The 18,000-nt window shown below is 38.5% G+C and overlaps 2 protein-coding genes and 1 long non-coding RNA gene across 3 annotated transcripts; 1 reads left to right on the forward strand and 2 right to left on the reverse strand.

Annotated features, from left to right (window-relative positions):
- Nucleotides 1-613: 613 nt before the first annotated feature.
- On the reverse strand, nt 614-2,618 carry LOC123879797 (ubiquitin-conjugating enzyme E2 G2-like). The gene is made up of 3 exons (XM_045927689.1): nt 2,269-2,618; nt 1,553-1,634; nt 614-740 (listed from the first exon to the last, which is right to left on the reverse strand). Exons 1-3 carry the CDS (start codon nt 2,312-2,314, stop codon nt 614-616), a joined length of 255 nt encoding a protein of 84 aa, XP_045783645.1. The 5' UTR covers nt 2,315-2,618.
- A 1,297-nt stretch (nt 2,619-3,915) lies between these two features.
- On the forward strand, nt 3,916-10,480 carry LOC123879798 (WW domain-containing oxidoreductase-like). Its single transcript, XM_045927691.1, has 6 exons — nt 3,916-4,067; nt 4,810-4,942; nt 6,027-6,280; nt 7,995-8,174; nt 9,534-9,801; nt 10,259-10,480. The coding sequence occupies exons 1-6, from the start codon at nt 4,036-4,038 to the stop codon at nt 10,478-10,480; spliced, it is 1,089 nt and encodes a 362-aa protein (XP_045783647.1). The 5' UTR covers nt 3,916-4,035.
- A 1,008-nt stretch (nt 10,481-11,488) lies between these two features.
- On the reverse strand, nt 11,489-12,616 carry LOC123879917. Its single transcript, XR_006799105.1, has 2 exons — nt 11,839-12,616; nt 11,489-11,680 (listed from the first exon to the last, which is right to left on the reverse strand). It is a non-coding gene; the product is annotated as an uncharacterized LOC123879917 (long non-coding RNA).
- Nucleotides 12,617-18,000: the final 5,384 nt, after the last annotated feature.

The following is an 18,000-nucleotide window of genomic DNA, read 5'->3' on the forward strand; positions in this document are numbered from 1 at the left end:
CGCCATTTCAGCTCTATGTGCCAACTGTCATGTTCTATTACACTTTTTGACTGCCAATTGTTGGATATGTATGATGAATTTAGGCAATGGCTGATAATGGTGATAATTTTATTAATTACGTAAACTTAAAACTGAGGCTACGAAGATTCCAAACGCGCGCAAAGTAATAATCCATCGTACGAAACTCTCTCCATGCAAGTTCAACTCATACTTGTTTTTTTTTAAAATCCTCATAGGCATCTGAATCGGATAGTACTGGAGCCTAAAATCTCTCCTTTGTTCAAGCAAAAATAAATATCCCCTCCTTGTTGGCCTACCATTAGGTATCTGACACTTTTCTTTCTTCTCTTTCATAATTCTCCTTTCTTTCCCTCACTCTACAGTACTATCACTTTTATAGGTCGTATCAGCAAAAGTCGTTTGCGCAGTGAAACGCTACTTAACGCCGATTAACAGGGCTCTCTCCGTCACTCGTTTCATACAATCGTAGTTCCAATTTTATTTGAATATTAAGCAACCAAAGTCCATGAAAATTTGCAGACATAATCTAGAAACTAATATCTGTGTCTGTAACACGACTTATAGATATGGACATGTAGATTAATATGGATATTCACTTACTGTTGGGATGAAACATTTCACAAATGAACTGCATTTTTGGTGAACTCAGGGGGTAATCAGGTGGGAACAGTAGCTTTGCTGGAAAAATGCCACCTTCAAAACAAGTGCCTTCTGGACCCCTGGGAATGCAACAAATAGCACAATGTAAGCCACTTTGTATGCACGATTCACAAGTTGTCTGTTTGTATGTCGATGGTACTATATCAGAAACCTGTTGTAAGTCTTTTGTTACATCCACCTACAATTAATTGTAGATCTGATACTTCAGTAGTGTTCCCACTAGATTTCAACTAATGCACTGCATAGGTTTTACCAATGTACTCAATACAAGTTAACCCTTGACTGCAATCTCACCTGGTGTTAAGTGATGATGCTGTCTAAGAATTAAGATGAAAGCATCGCCTGCTTTCATCTTAATTCTGGAACCTGGAAAAGGTGTGACAGTTTTTATTAAACTGTTTGTTTCCACACGGAATTATATCAGAAATGCTAAATAGCTGTGCGGCTTTGCCGGTAGGGTGTTAACTAGCCACGGCCGAAGTCTTCCTCCAGACCAGACCAGAGAATAGAATAGAATAGATTTATATTCAAATAAACTTTTACAAGTGTTTTTGAATCGTCAAAATAATTTACCACTTACAGAATGCCATTCCTACCGAGAAGGAACTTCATAGGAAGTTTTTCATTATAATAAACGACGTAAAGAGTTTACACTGTAATCCATACAATCCATAATTAATATCATAAATGCGAAAGTGTGTCTGTCTGTCTGCGAGCTTTTCACGGTCCAAAAGTTCAACAGATTTTGATGACAATTGGTACATAGGTAGCTACATCCTAGGGATGGACATAGGCTATTTTTTATTCCGGAAAATCAAAATCCTAGATCCACACGGGCGAAGTCGCAGAAGTGTTTCAATAAATTACTTACGCTATTAGAGCTTCCCATTCAAAAAAGTTCTCTTCATTAATCGGCCCCGCTATTATCCCTTCTGGTGGGTTCAGTGTTAATTCTGCAAAGAAAAATAAAAGCAGTAGAATCTCATTAATCTGCCACTTCAATGGATCAACTCATCCAATAATCTACAAGGACTTACATAACATAAATTATTCTAAAAGTTGCATAAAACAGACAGTTAATTATTATTTATAATATTAATGGATGTAAGCTGTCACACCTGCAGTTTACAGACAACCTGGTACTATTTGGGTTATCGGGACCCAGTCACTCCATATTTGATACATGAACAACTAGCAACAGAGAGCCAAAAATCAGGTCTAACAACGAACACCACCAAGACAAACGTTATACCATATAAGCACCAACAAAAAATTAATGTAACTAACAATGACATAGAATATATGAATGACTGCATTTACTTAGGTAAAATAATGGCACTTTTCTTGCAGATGGATAAAGAATTGGAAAGGTGAGTAAATAACACATTAGATTAAGATTTAGTAAGTTTTTATAGTATGTTAAAAAGGTGAGAGCAGTGGAGTCGGATGGGTTAAGACGTTAAGTGTTAATTCTCTAAAGAAAAATTTAAGTACTAGAAGAACTTTAGTTGTCATTAAGATTAAGTAACTTTTTATTGTAGGACAAGGTGAAGGAATGCAATACTTATAGAATTATGTGATACTTACGTTTGTATTCGGCCATTAGCCTTCTTAATGCCGATCCAGCCATCATTTGGATGAATTTATTGGAATTTATAGCCAATAATTACTTAATCACACACTTAATTAATTTTACCAATATTTTACCTACTCTTCTGTCATAACTGTACGTTTGATAGTGGAATTAATCAACTGTTTATGGAACGTAATGAAATTATTTAATTGATCAGTAGGTAATTAATGTTAGATTTTTTCCATTTATACTTGAAACTATCGGAATTGAATCATACTCTTGGAATTGAATATCCAGTCGTCAACTAGTGCATTATCTATGATCTATGCCACCACCCACCAGAAAATATCGCCAACGTCATAACCTCAAAAGTTTGACAATTGACATTTTTTTTTTTTTCTTTAAATCTGGCTTTACTCTGATTAGCCAATGTCAAGTTTGTGATATTTTCAAGTTATTGAATTTATACAAGTATGGACTCCGTCTGCGCCGGCGCCCGCCAACATACGCGCGGCGCCCCTTTGGAGCGCTTCCCAGTCAGTTCCACCACCAAAACACACCAACTAACACAAAAACCAGCCACTCTTAACAAAAAAAACACTCCAAACAAGCATAGCACGCGCGCCAGCAAACGCCATCGCAGACGAAGTGGATCAGCTGTTCGATTGCGGTAGAATGACAGTGTGACCGTTTCAAAAAATATGAGTAATCTGCCCGACACTGGCAAAAAATCTGCCAAAATCTGCCAACTCGATTCCTGAAAATGCCATCATATTATAATACTTCCTGGGACTAGAACGAATAAATAAAATAAGTATTAAAAAATTCTTAAACGAACCTAAAATATATATATTTTTTTACTTGTATTATTATTATACTGTTATATAATACTATTACGTCAACATTTGTTTCTGATTCTTCAGGTTGTTATTTTCATCATGCAATGATTTTAACGACATCTTTTTAATCATTTCTTTCGTTGGCTTAAAAGAAATACAATCTCCGTGTTCTTTAATACCTTCTATTGTTGTAATTAATGCAGATACTTGTTTATTTAAGAATCAACCTGTTCGTTATTTTTGTTTTATTCAAGTTAGGTAACTTGACAGAATATTCTCTCACATGATGCATTTGACATTGTAAAACATAAGTGAGCTTCTGCAAAGTTTGCAATATTAGGATAGGTATTTTGGAGCTCCATTTGCATCTCACATTTTCCCAATTGTTCTTCTTTTTTGGGATGACACATGATCTTTTAACGCAGACAATCTTGTTAACTACTAACTTACAATTGCAAGCTTTGCAAAATGCTACATCAGGATCCTCCTTAGCTCTGGAAATCCAGGAAGAAAGCAAAGGATCCCACTCAAGCCAGTATGAACGCTCGTATTTTCTCTTCATTTTTTATTTACTTAGTAAATAATAAACCCCAAAAATCAAAACCAAATGAGAATTGAGAAAATCTGATAGGCAAGGCAACATACATATAAATGAATCGATCGAATAAACCCTATGACTGTTTTTTTCTTTACATTTATTGGTATGTTATGTATGTTTAATGTTGGTATTAAAGCATGCAATCCATCTCATACATTTTCATAATTTTCGTTTTTGTACGGAAGTTCTGCCTCAAACGTAGTGATTACATACTCTTTGGATGGTAAGGTAACGTGGTAACCAAGTGGTAACAAGAGAAGAAGGGAAGTTGATAATTTATTATTGTTAATAATTATTTTGTGGAAGAATATATAATATTATTACTTGATTTTCACTTGAATGAAATGATAAAATCAATGAGATACAATTTATTTCGGTAGGTAAAAAGTTAGAAAAAATCACCAACTATTATTCTATGTTAATGGCTTCCGAGTACATATAGGTATCTATGCTTCCGATAAAGTCAAGCGGCTTGATGGTAAGCAGTAAGCACGTAGATTTTTGCTTGAGCAAAGCGTGTTGACTATTTTTTTTACATGTAGGGAGCAAACGAGCAGGCGGGTCACCTGGTGTAGGTACAATGATTACCGCCACCCATGAACATTTGCAGCACCAGAGGTACCGCCGATGAATTGCCGGCTTTTCAAGAATTTGTTGGTCCGCCCCTTGAATAAAACCCATGTTGTAATGTAATAGGAACACCACCGATGGGAGTTGATTCCACAGTTTGCATGTGCGTGGAAAAAAGATCTGGCACAACCATGGCACAACGGACGGTCGATGTGCACCAGGCACCCAGGTGGTGAGGGTTTAATTGCAGCGTGCGGTGCGGTTGTAGATAAAAGAGGGTGGAAAGAGGTGAACTGTTTACAATGCAATTTAATATTTTTGCTTGACCCAACGTTCGGAAGAAAAGTGTTTTTTGCTGGCTCAAGTGCTTGACGGACGCATCAAGCTGCTTGGGCAAGCAAAACCAAACTAGGTACCTACTTACGTGCTTGCCGTCAAGCCGTTTGACCGTCTCGGAAGCCCTTTACAAAATTATAGCATAGCTGTACTTCACGTTAGGTACTTTTTCAGTTTGAAAATTGTATAGGTAATAAACTTATTTGTTACAGTCCAATGCCATCTTGTATTCATAAGATTAATATAAGCACAATAATTTGGAAGGGTAATATTTTGGAAAACTATCTTAAAGAAATTCCGAGAAACATAGAACTGAAAAGGTTTTACGGACCATCCGCTGAAGAAGTAACAGCTTTTCATTTTAAATTAGTAGCATAATGAAATTCAGTTACATTAAGAGCCTCGATAGCTCAACGGTGGAGGAGCCGACTGAATTCCGAAAGGTCGGCGCGTTCAAACCGTTGCACTATTGTCGTACCCACTCCTGGCACAAGCTCGCTAAATTGGAAGGGAAAGGGGAGTATTAATCATGATTAGCGTGACTAATAGGTATTCTTTTAAATAAATTCAATTTAAAATTTAAAAGAGTGTGCCCAAACTAACAAATGGAAATCGTTCCAGCCATATTGTAACTACTAAAAGCCTCGCTGAAAAACGTTTGCGCTGCGCTGCGCAAAGCGACGCGGTGCGCTTCGGCGCGGCTAATAATACATAGTCTCAAAGCCGTTGTAACGCATCGTGTGGTATGTAACCATCGATGTATGTAACCCCCCGTCCACACACTGCCCGTGTGGCATGGGGAGGAGCGAGGAACGGAGGCAGAGACATAGTGTGGCCACGTTGCTCGCGTGTTCCTCGTTCACACCCATCGCTCCCTATTTTGTCGGTAAGTATGCAATAGCGCGCACGCTGTCTCAGTTTCGACGTCCATCGCGTTGCAAAGGCAAGTGACCTAGTGCGGCGGCGCGTCACGATTAATTGCGCGAGTAGAGCAGTGTGTGGACGGGGTACAACTACAGCGGTTCCCATGTAGGATGACGCAGCGGCACCGCTCTGGCGCCGCACCGCCAACGCAACTAATAGTGTAGCTTCACTCTACGTTGATTGCTCTGGTGATCCTGCGGATCTGCTTCTAAGAATAGGATATTTGGTGTGGAATAAAAGAAACAACTCATTGACTTCTGCACTGAATACGAACAGGAAAATATATATATTAGCCAAATTAAATTATTATAACAAGGAAGTAATATGTCAGTTGCCTAGCACAGTTCTTGACACGAATAAAAGGGATGACGCTTTTACTTTTAAAACAAAATTATGTTTTAAATATCAAAATAGTTTTTAGTATATTTTTATTCATAAAATAAAATAAGATTAATTTTTGTAACTAAGCGTTACATAAACCAACACTCCTAATTCCTGATTTCAGGTAGTGAGAGATGTAAATTTGGAAAACAAAACGTGCCTCATAACCGGTGCAAGCGGAAGTATTGGGATGCAGTTGGCGCGCTGTCTGAGTTTGCGCGACTGCAATGTCCTCATGGCCTGCCGCAATATCTACAAGGCATCGCAAAACGCAAAACGCATCTGCGAAAAAAGCGATCGACTCATTTACTACGATGTGAACCTGGCTTCTCTGGCCTCAGTTAAGGAGTGTGCAAGTCGTATAGTTAAAAATGAAAAGTAATCACACTAAATTATAAAGGAGAAAGTTTGTATGTGTGTGTGTGTGTGTGTGTGTGTATGTTTGTTACTCCTTCACGCAAAAACTACTGGACGGATTGGGCTGAAATTTAGAATGGAGATAGATTATACCCTGGATCAGCACAAGGCTACTTTTTATCCCGGAAAATCAGAGTTCCCACGGGAATTTTAAAAAACCTACATCCACGCGAACGAAGTCGCGGGTATCAGCTAGTTTGTTAATAAATTATTATGTAGTTACTGGTTGTATCATACACTAGCGACCCGCCCCGGCTTCGCACGGGTGGACATTTATTTTTTCTATTTTCCGGGATAAAATATAGCCTATACGGATTCGGAAGAATCCCTCTAAATAACGGTAAAAGAAATTTTGAAATCTGTCTAGTAGTTTTTGAGCCTATTCAATACAAACATACAAAAATACAAAGGTTTCCTCTTTATAATATTAGTATAGATGACACAGTTTGTTCCGGCACTTCTTCTGCTTGAGGTATTTTGGCTACTCAAGTAGTTTAAGCTAGAGCCTTGATAGCGTAGTGCTTAGGACGTCCGCCTCATATTCAGGAGGTCGGAGGTTTGATCTCGGGTATGTGCGTCTAACTTTTCGGAGTTGTGTGTTTTAAGCAATGAAATAATGTCACTTACTTCATCGGCGAAGGAAAACATCGCGAGGCGGCCTGCATGCCTGAGAGTTCCCTATAATATTTTCAAAGGTGTGTGAAGTCTGTCAATCCGCACTTGACTGGCGTGGTCGGCTCTCGCCAAACCCTTCTCATACTGAGAGATCCGTGTTCTGTAGTGAGCCGACGCAACGATGGGTTGATCATGATGATTATGATAGCATCAAGTCATGAAAGCGCTGGGATAACCCAACCCTTAAGGTGGATGCGACGGGTCTACCCGCGAAATTCCTTTATTTGGTTTTTCGCAATTTGTAAACTAATGCGACAAAGTAGGCTTATGGCATTCTAGTTGCGACAATAACAGTATCAACTCCACGTGTTTATATAAAAATCTTTACTTAAAAGGGTCCAGTTTATGAAATTAGCTATAATATCGACTATTAGTCGAGTAGTTTGCTTGCTTAAAGCCTACTTTGTCGTATAAGTTTACAAATTGCGAAAAACCAAATAAAGTTTGACTTTCGCAGGCAGACCCGTCGCATCTAAACATTAATAGGGCTCTCTCCGTTACTCGTTTCATACAATCGTAGTTCCAATTTCATTTGAATATTAAGCAACCAAAGTCCACGAAATTTTGCAGACATATTCTAGAAACTAATATCTGTGTCTGTGGTGTTTTAGATTTTTCTAAAAATATGTAGTTTTAAAATTACAGGGGCTCAAAGATTTGTATGAAAATTTTTAAGACCGCGTAACTTTGAAACCGAATATTTTAACAGAAATCTGGAAAACCACAGACACAGATATTAGTTTCTAGAATATGTCTGCAAAATTTCATGGACTTTGGTTGTTTAATATTCAGATGAAATTGGAACTACGATTGTATGAAACGAGTGACGGAGAGAGCCCTCTTAATGATGTGTGGTCATTGATATGTATGTGGTACAACTTCCAAAATAAACGTTTTGAACACGTATTTCCTTTCTTTCTTCTTATTAAATGAATCTAGGCACTTACCAACATTTTGTTATGAATTATGATGGAAAATTATATCAAGATGTTATTTTTAGGAAAATCGACATTGTTATTTTGAACGCAGCCACATTTGGTATACCCTGGACACTGACGGAGGATAAACTTGAAACAACGTTCCAAGTAAATTTTCTGAGCCAGTACTATTTGTTGCTTCTTGTAACAAATCTTCTCGCTCCTGATGCACGTATTGTATTTACCTCGGCCGAATCTCATAAGTGAGTAGCATCCTAATCGCTATCTTCATGGATGAGAGAATCGCAACGAGCTCATCCTATTATCAATTCAATTTAATTATCTTTATTCTGCCTAATTCTACCCTACGGTATGCAATAATAAGTACAATAATACAATCATGAATACAATCTTATCATTTCATTATAAATATACTAGGGGATGCCAGCGGCTATGCCCGCGTGGATTTCGATTTTTTGAAATCCCATAGGAACTCTTTGACTTTCTGGGATAAAAAGTAGCCTATTATTCCACCAGCGTGACGCCAACGAAACGCCACGAAACCTCAACGGACCGCCACGTGACGTGCGCCTCAACTGTGGCGTAACGTGGCGGTATCGTCGCGAGACTAACGCCCGTATTCACAATAATTACTATGAGGTGTGCTATGAGGTCTCACAGTGCGCGAAGGCATAGTGTAGGTTCCACCAATCAAATCATTGTAAATTGACGTGGCACAGTCATCTGATTGGTGGAACCTACACTGTGCGTTCGAGCGTACTATTAGAGTGAGATTTATTGAGCGCACTATGACTTTGCTCAGACTCAAGATTGAGTTAAAACGAGACAAGTTTATGTGAGAGATACACTGTCTCGTTTTAACTCCGTCTTAAGTCTAAGCAAAGTCAGAGTCTCACCATGAGGCCTCATAGTAATGATTGTGAATACGTGTAATTAGGTATCAATGGTATCGCCGCGAGATGCAACGAGTCCGTCGCGTTATACGCGTCCAGTCGCTTGTCGTATCGCCTGGATCATATCGCTCTGTGGAGATATACATAAGTTGTATCGAATTTGGTAGCACTGCGATACTATCGCCGATATTCTCGCCCGTGGAGATGGCGCGGTTATGTAATTAAGTCTAATTTAATCAAATAGCCTGTACTGTCCCACCTCTCTCCGGTTTTTCCACCACCATCCTCTATTCTGTGTCTTTTCGGGCCACGTAACTACCTATTTTACCTAATTCATCACACGTTCGTCGCCTCGGCCTGCCATGCTGGCGTTGACGATTCTGGGGAGTTCACTGCAAAGAAGCAGACTTTGTCATGTCATTAAAGTTCACAATATAATATATTGCAAATAAAACATCTGACTGACGGACGCTAGAGGTCTACGAACGTTGCGGGTTTTAAAATACTAAATCGCTAAAATGACAAAATAAGGCAATTTATTTATTAAGATAATTAGATTTTTATAGGTAGGACAATAATAACGATAATGAAGGCTGAGGAGCAGGTGTGGTGGCGCTCTTTAGGGAGGGCTACCACGCCCGGACATAAACAGTGGACGACACGACTGATGATGATGATGATTTATTTATAAAATTAATCAATTTTTAGGAACATAAATTGGCCAACGGAAAATATATTTACGCCCGTTTTGGAAAATCTGTCCCTACCCAAACATAAGTACACTTCCATAAAGTCGTACAATATTTCGAAGCTGTGTGGAGTTCTACTGATGCACTACTTGAGCAATCAATGGAGCAGCACTGGCAAGTCTGTATTCTGTGCACATCCCGGTTCCTTCATAAAAACCGGCCTATGTCGCAACTGGTGGTTTTATGAAATACTGTATAACCTTATGCTTCCATTTACTAAGACTGCTGTGAGTATCTGCTTTTTTACTTTCTTCCCCTTTTCAACTTCCTTTGGGGATAGTAACTAGGTAAAAATACTGACTTTTCTATTTTATTCTATCAATTGGATGTGAAAAGTCGAAGATAGAGCACGTTGGCGCTGTTTAAAAAGTGGTCCATGTCCAATATTGGGCGCATATATATACCTACTTACTTATTGGCCGAAGATTTGACCACCTCCCTGGCGCAGTTAGCGGGAGGTACCCAATCCCAATACCCAAAGACGTGCCGCCAAGCGATTAAGCGATCCGAATTCCGATACGATGCGGTGTAGAAATCAAAGAGGTATGGGCTTAATAAAAACTGCCACACCCCTTCCAGGTTAGCCCGCTTCCATCTTAGTCTGCATCATCACTTGCAGTCAAGGGCTAACTCCTATCTGAATAAAAAAAGATGATTAAGATGGTGATGAAATGATGTTTCCAGGTACAAGGCGCTAGTACGATCATTTATTGTGCAACCTCTCCGGATCTTAAAGGATTAACTGCAGCATATTTTAAAGACTGCAAACCCCATGACGAAAGTGTACTTGCTAAAAATTATTACTTGTCATATAGAATTCACGATCTCATACTTGAAATATTACGTGAGCGTCTGGATGATTTCGATAAACTAATGTGTGCCTTTAACTCTAGTAAAAGTATGTAAGACACTGAATGTTTGTAATAAAATATAAAAAGTTGAAGCTGTAATAAGTATTTCATTTTTTAGGTCCCGTACCTCAAAAGGAAAAACGGAACCCTTACAGGATCACTTTGTTGTCAGTATTATTCAATTAACTAGCTGACGCCCGCGACTTCGTCCGCGTGGATTTAGGTTTTTTGAAATCCCGGGAGAACTCTTTGGTTTTCCGGGATAAAAAGTAGCCTATGTGCTAATCCAGGATATTATCTATCTCCATTCCGAATTTCAGCCAAATCCGTCCAGTGGTTTTTGCGTGAAGGAGTAACAAACATACACACACACACACACACACACATAGTTACAAACTTTCGCCTTTATAATATTAGTGTGATATTGGAGTATTTTGGTTGAAAGTCCATTAAGTCCATAGGTCCGTCAATTGAGAAACTTGTTGAGAAAAAGGAAACAGAGTTACGAAATACAAGTACGAATTTAGTCATTTGACAGTTGAAGTTTTAAATCTGCCGCTGCTACGCTCCGTTATGTACACCACCCATCAGAAACAAAAATGTACACAATAATTGCATTGATTAAATGATATTATGTTGATCCTCGTGTTGATCATACAATTTAACTTAGCCCTAATTTCACTATACTCCGTTTGCCAATTTAACATCCTGTGAAATGGTTTACCCATAGACTTACGATTACGCTAGTACCTACATACTAAATTTATGGGTTTACCAGACTGTTAATGAAAATGAATGTCCCACCATGCACAAACGAGGCATTAACTTCCTTAACGAGGCATTACATTTAATGACAGCTATGGAGGTCCGTTAACTTTGTAACGGAATGTACCTACTAGACTGATTTATTTTTTTGATAAAACGCTGAGATTTTTTTTACTAAACAACGTTAGTTCGAGCCTGCTCTGTGGTTTATACGAAGATAAAATCAGCAAAGAATAGGTACCTATAATATATTATGATAGTTTCGCCCATAGAGTAGGATGTTATTATCTCTAGACTAGTAGTTGTTGTTGTTGTTTATTTTAGTGGCTTTTTGTTGTGCCACACAGCACAATTCACTTCGCCAAAGACGCGTTGTTTGGAGAAAACACAAAGGAGGCTGAACAGTTTATTTACACCCAAGTCTTTTCTGGACAATCCCAGTCCGATTTGTGGTAACTGGACTAGATGGGTTATGATGTTAGTAAATAACCTACAACAACACAAAAAAAAAATATTATGTACATGTACTTACATAAACAATAATATATACAGAATATTTTAAACTTAATAGATTAACAAATTTACAATTTTATTTTGTTAGACTTAATATATTTACACAAAAATTTTACATAGGAACTAAACACAAACATTAAGAGACATTCAACACTTAGGGGGCGAGGGATCTTAGTAGGGAGAACATCATAAAGTTTATATACAAGTCTTGGACAGGAAAAGAGGATATGGGAGGGTGACCCTTCATCCAAACCGCATTCGCACAAAGAGTGATCTCTAATTCTCAGTTTGGCCAAATGGACTGGAGTGCAAGAGTGCCCAATACGTAACCGGGTGATAGTTGAAGCAACCCAACGAACCATATTTTGATGAAAAAAGAACCACGGTCTTCGAGGAATTTCAGATTGCAAAGAAGCATAATATTTACCTTTAACCGATTTTGATTCAATCCACAATGTGTTCCAAGAATTAATAAGTTCAGTTTTTGCAAGAGCACGCAGATCCTGGGAGTGATTCTTAAAATATGTTAGAGAACCTGATTCAGTGGCGAGCTTTGCATAGGAGTCTGCACTCTCATTACCTTTTATACCAGAGTGACCTGGGATCCATGCCAATGTAACAGAGAGACCTTTTTGATGACAGGAGTATAGAGTTTCTTTGATTTTAAAGATGATGGAGATCAGAGCTTTACTACGGAAGGGATTTCCTTTAAGTGCTTGCAGGCAACTTAAAGAGTCGGTCAGTATAATTGACTGTTGTACGTTATGGGACTCTATAAAAAGGGTAGCTTCTAATATAGCAATAGACTCTCCTGTAAATACCGATGTTTCAGGGGGGCATTTGTATTGAAGGACTATCTTGTATTTTGGAATCCAGCAGGCAGCACCAACACAACCATTGTTGGATAACTTGGAGGCATTATTATTATTATTATATTATACTATATATAGCTCGATTACCACTGACTGACTCATTGACATAATTGTTCTCCTAGAAAGAGAAGGAAAATGATATAGTGATGTAGGGGAGATGTGTTCGGGTGGGGGAGTTAACTGGGGAAAAATTATGACATTTCGGAAAAACAAGATGGCGGTCGACGTGATTTTTGCAGCTCCTTTGTTTTTTAAGGGACTCCGTTCAAACTCGCAACTACTAAAGAATGTAGTAAACGGTTAACGGAAAATGTTGAAAAAATTGAAAAAACAAGATGGCGGCCGAGTCGTAGCGTTTTCAAATTTTTGATTTTTCGACCCCGAACCGCGGCGCCACAGATCCGAAACGGGGTAATCGAGGATAATTATTTTTTCTGGTTTCGCCCACGATTATCCTGTATTTTGACAGAACGGGAGTGGTTTTTAAAAATTCAAGATGGCGGCTGTCATGGCGGCCGTTTTGTTCGAGGTACGAAAAAACGCAATTTTAAAAGTTAAATATCTCAAAGTTGGCAACATCGGAGCCTTTTGGCTTCTATGAAGCGGTTGTACGTATTGACTCGAGGTATAGATCGGTGGGAAAAAATTACCCCATTTTTTAGGGAAATTTCAAGATTTTCGGGAAATTGTAAAAAATCGAAATAAGGACTTTGTGCAAAATCCGAGTATGAACGATTATGTGTTTTGATTGTACAAATGACATTTGGGTATTTTTGTCGCCGGAGACTGGCAACACTGGAATTTATCAAAGAAAAAGTGATTTTCGACATGGTCTTTTTTCAGGGACGATCATTTCGCGTGGGTGCAAGCGAGATGAGAGATTGAAACGTCATCGGGAGCGGTATATCCTGTAGTTAATGGGAAAGTTGTACAACGATGTAATTTATTTCTGCAAAACGAGTTGGCGGCCATTTTGTAATTTTTTGAATTTTTCGAAATTTTGATCACGTTTTTGAGGCAGTTGGCAACATTTTGGAAAGTCAATATGTATGAATCGATTGTGTATCTCGGCTGGCAGTATGGAAATATGCAACCGGTGTTGCCACTTTTGGGGAGATTTTCGAGAATTTCAACTAAGAAACTCCTGTAAAATTTTGTATGAAAATTTTTTTTTTCACTGATGGTGTCGTATAGAGAACAAAAACTTAGTAAGCCAAAATTATGGAGAGAGCTGATGATTGAGGGTTTCGGAGACGGGTGGAGGGCCCGCTTAAGGTATTGAAGATAGGTGGGGGGTGCTCGAGCAAATGTCATTCATGACGTCATCCAATTGCCAAAAAGCTGAAAAAAAATTCAAAATGGCGAAGAAAAGATGGCCGCCATACAAATTTCGCCGGTGTCCAGCTCGGAGGGTATAAAAGATGGAAGTGTGGTTTCTTGGCAAGAGATGATCAGGGTCCGAAGGTCTACTCGATGAATAGAAAAAAAATTCAAAATGGCGGAATTTATTTTCCCATACATTTTGTATGGTGAATATCGGATGTCTCATTCTCCTAGAAAGAGACAGAAAACGATACGATAATGTAGGGGAGATGTGTTTGGGTGGGGAAGGCGAGTAGGGAAAAATTATAACATTTCAGAAAAACAAAATGGCGACCGACGTGATTTTTGCAACTCTTTTGTTTTCCAACCGATTTCGTTGAAACTCGCAATCTTTGAAGAATGTAGTAAACGATTAATAGGAAAAGTGGAAAATTTTGGAAAAACAAGATGGCCGCCGTACAAATTTCGTCGGTGTCTATCTCGGAGGCTATAAAAGATGGAAGAGTGGTTTCTTGGCAAAAGATGATCAGGGTCCGAAGGTCTACTCGGTGGAACAAACTCTGCATGCTCGCGGACCACTTTAGTGGTCCGCGCACCCACGCACCCTACTAAATTATTATCCTAATCTACAAAAAATAATATGGATGTCGTTTTCAGGGTTTTCCAGGGTGCTGATTTTAATAATGACATTTATTTTCAAATCCAAGATGGCGGACATTTTCTACAAAAAAATAGAAATGCCTGTCATTTTATGGGTTTTTTCGGGGTGAATATCTTAATAAATCAATTTGGTTTTATATAATATAGTTAACCTTACCACGTCACGTGAGCTGCTTTAGCAGCTCGCGCACCGAGCAAAAGCTAGTTATACTATATATAGCTCGATTACCACTGACTCATTGACATAATTGTTCTCCTAGAAAGAGAAGGAAAATGATATAATGATGTAGGGGAAATGTGTTCGGGTGGGGGAGTCGACTGGGGAAAAATTATGACATTTCGGAAAAACAAGATGGCGGCCGACGTGATTTTTGCAGCTCTTTTGTTTTTTAAGGGACTCCGTTCAAACTCACAACTATTAAAGAATGTATTAAACGGTTAACAGAAAATGTAGAAAAAATTGGAAAAACAAAATGGCGGCCGAGCCGTAGCGTTTTAAAATTTTTGATTTTTCGACCTCGAACCGCGACGCCACAGATCCAAAACGGGAAATTGAAACTAATAATTTTTTTCTGGTTTCGTCTACGATTATCCTGAATTTTGACGGAATGGGAGTGGTTTTTAAAAATTCAAGATGGCGGCTGTCGTGGCGGCCATTATGTTAGAGGTACGAAAAAACGCAATTTTAAAAGTTAAATATCTCAAAGTTGGCAACATCGGAGCGATTCGGCTTCTATCAAGCGATTGTACGTATAGGCTCGAGGTATAGATTGGAGGAAAAAAATTACCCTATTTTTTGGGGAAAATTCAAGATTTTCGCGAAATTGTAAAAAATCGAAATACGGGCTTTTTGAAAAATCTGAGTATGAGCGATTACGTGTTTTGCTCATACAAATGACATTTGGGTATTTTTGTGGCCAAAGACTGGCAACACTGGAATTTATCAAAAAAAAAGTGATTTTCGACGTGGTGTTTTTTCAGGGGCGATCGTTTCGCGTGGGTGCGAGCGAGAGGAGAGATTGCAACGTCATCGGGAGCGGTATATCCTGTAGTTATTGGAAAAGTTGTACAACGATGTAATTTATTTCTGTAAAACGAGTTGGCGGCCATTTTGTATTTTTTTTAATTTTTCGAAATTTTGACCACGTTTTTGAGGCAGTTGGCAACATTTTGGAAAGTCAATATGTATGAATCGATTGTGTATCTCGGCTGGCAGTATCGAGATATGCAACCGGTGTTGCCACTTTTGGGGAGATTTTCGAGATTTTCGACTAAGAAACTCCTGTAAAATTTTGTATGAAAAATTTTTTTTTCACTGATGGTGTTATATAGAAAACAAAAACTTAGTAAGCCAAAATTATGGAGAGAGCTGATGATTGAGGATATCGGAGACACGTGAAGGGCCCGCTTAAGGTATTGAAGATAGGTGGGGGGTGCTCGAGCAAATGTCATTCATGATGTCATCCAATTGCCAAAAAGCTGAAAAAAAATTCAAAATGGCGAAGAAAAGATGGCCGCCATACAAATTTCGCTGGTGTCCAGCTCTAAGGGTATAATAGATGGAAGTGGGGTTTCTTGGAAGAAGATGATCAGGATCCGAAGGTCTACTCGATGAATAGAAAAAAAATCAAAATGGCGGAATTTATTTTTCCATACATTTTGTATGGCGAATATTGAATGCTTCATTCTCCTAGAAAGAGACAAGAAACGATACGATGATGTTCGGGAGATATGTTCAAGTGCACGATATGAGTAGGGAAAAATTATGACATTTAAGAAAAACAAGATGGCGGCTGACGTGATTTTTGCAACACTTTTGTTTTCCAACCGATTTCGCTGAAACTCACAATCTTTGAAGAAAGTACCAAACGATTAATAGAAAAAGTGGAAAATTTTGGAAAAACAAGATGGCCGCCATACAAATTTCGTCGGTGTCCATCTCGGAAGGTATAAAAGATAGAAGAATGGTTTTTTGGCAAAAGATGATCAGGATCGGAAGGTCTACTCGGTGGAACAAACTCTGCATGCTCGCGGACCACTTTAGTGGTCCGCGCACCCACGCACCCTACTAAATTATTATCCTAATCTACAAAAAATAATATGGATGTCATTTTCAGGGTTTTCCAGGGTGCTGATTTTGATAATGACATTTATTTTCAAATCCAAGATGGCAGACTTACATTTTCTACAAAAAATAGAAATGCGTGTCATTTTATGGGGTTTTTCGGGGTGAATTATGTATCTTAATAAATCAATTTGGTTTTATATAATAAAGTTAACCTTACCACGTCACGTGAGCTGCTTTAGCAGCTCGCGAACCGAGCAAAAACTAGTACTATATATAGCTCGATTACCACTCACTGACTCATTGACATAATTGTTCTCCTAGAAGGAGACGGAAAATGATATAATGATGTAGGGGAGTTGTGTTTGGTTTCCAAAACCCTCTGGGGAAAAATTATGACATTTCGGAAAAACAAGATGGCGGCTGATGTGATTTTTGCAGCTCCTTTGTTTTTTAAGGGACTCCGTTCAAACTCGCAATTATCAAAGAATGTAGTAAACGGTTAAGAGAATATGTGAAAAAAATTGGAAAAACAAGATGGCGGCCGAGCCGTAGCGTTTTAAAATTTTTGATTTTTCGACCCCGAACCGCGGCGCCACAGATCCGATACGGGGTGATCGAGGATAATTATTTTTTTTTGTTTCGCCCATGATTATCCTGTATTTTGACAGAACGGGAGTGGTTTTTAAAAATTCAAGATGGCGACTGTCATGGCGGCCGTTTTGTTCGAGGTACGAAAAAACGCAATTTTAAAAGTTAAATATCTCAAAGTTGGCAACATCGGAGCGATTCGGCTTCTATCAAGCGATTATACGTATAGGCTCGAGGTATAGATTGGAGGAAAAAAATTACCCCATTTTTAGGGAAATTTCAAGATTTTCGGGAAATTGTAAAAAATCGAAATACGCACTTTTAGCAAAATCCGAGTATGAGTGATTACGTGTTTTGCTCGTACAAATGACATTTGGGTATTTTTGTCACCGGAGACTGGCAACACTAGAATTTATCAAAGTAAAAGTGATTTTCGACACGGTCTTTTTCACGGTATCCCCTTTCGTGTGGGTGCGAGCGAGAGGAAAGATTGAAACGTCATCGGGCGCGGTATATCCTGTAGTTAATAGGAAAATTATGAAACCGTGTAAAATCTTTCTGTGAAACGAGTTGGCGGCCATTTTGTATTTTTTTTTATTTTTCGATATTTTGACCACGTTTTTGAGGCAGTTGGCAACATTTTGGAAAGTCAGTATGTATGAATCGATTGTGTATCTCGGCTGGCAGTATGGAGATATGCAATCGGTGTTGCCACTTTTGGAGAGATTTTCGAGATTTTCAACTAAGAAACTCCTGTAAAATTTTGTATGAAAATTTTTTTTTTTA

The sequence above is a fragment of the Maniola jurtina genome, chromosome W (assembly GCF_905333055.1).
Source record: "Maniola jurtina chromosome W, ilManJurt1.1, whole genome shotgun sequence".
Lineage (NCBI taxonomy): Eukaryota > Metazoa > Arthropoda > Insecta > Lepidoptera > Nymphalidae > Maniola > Maniola jurtina.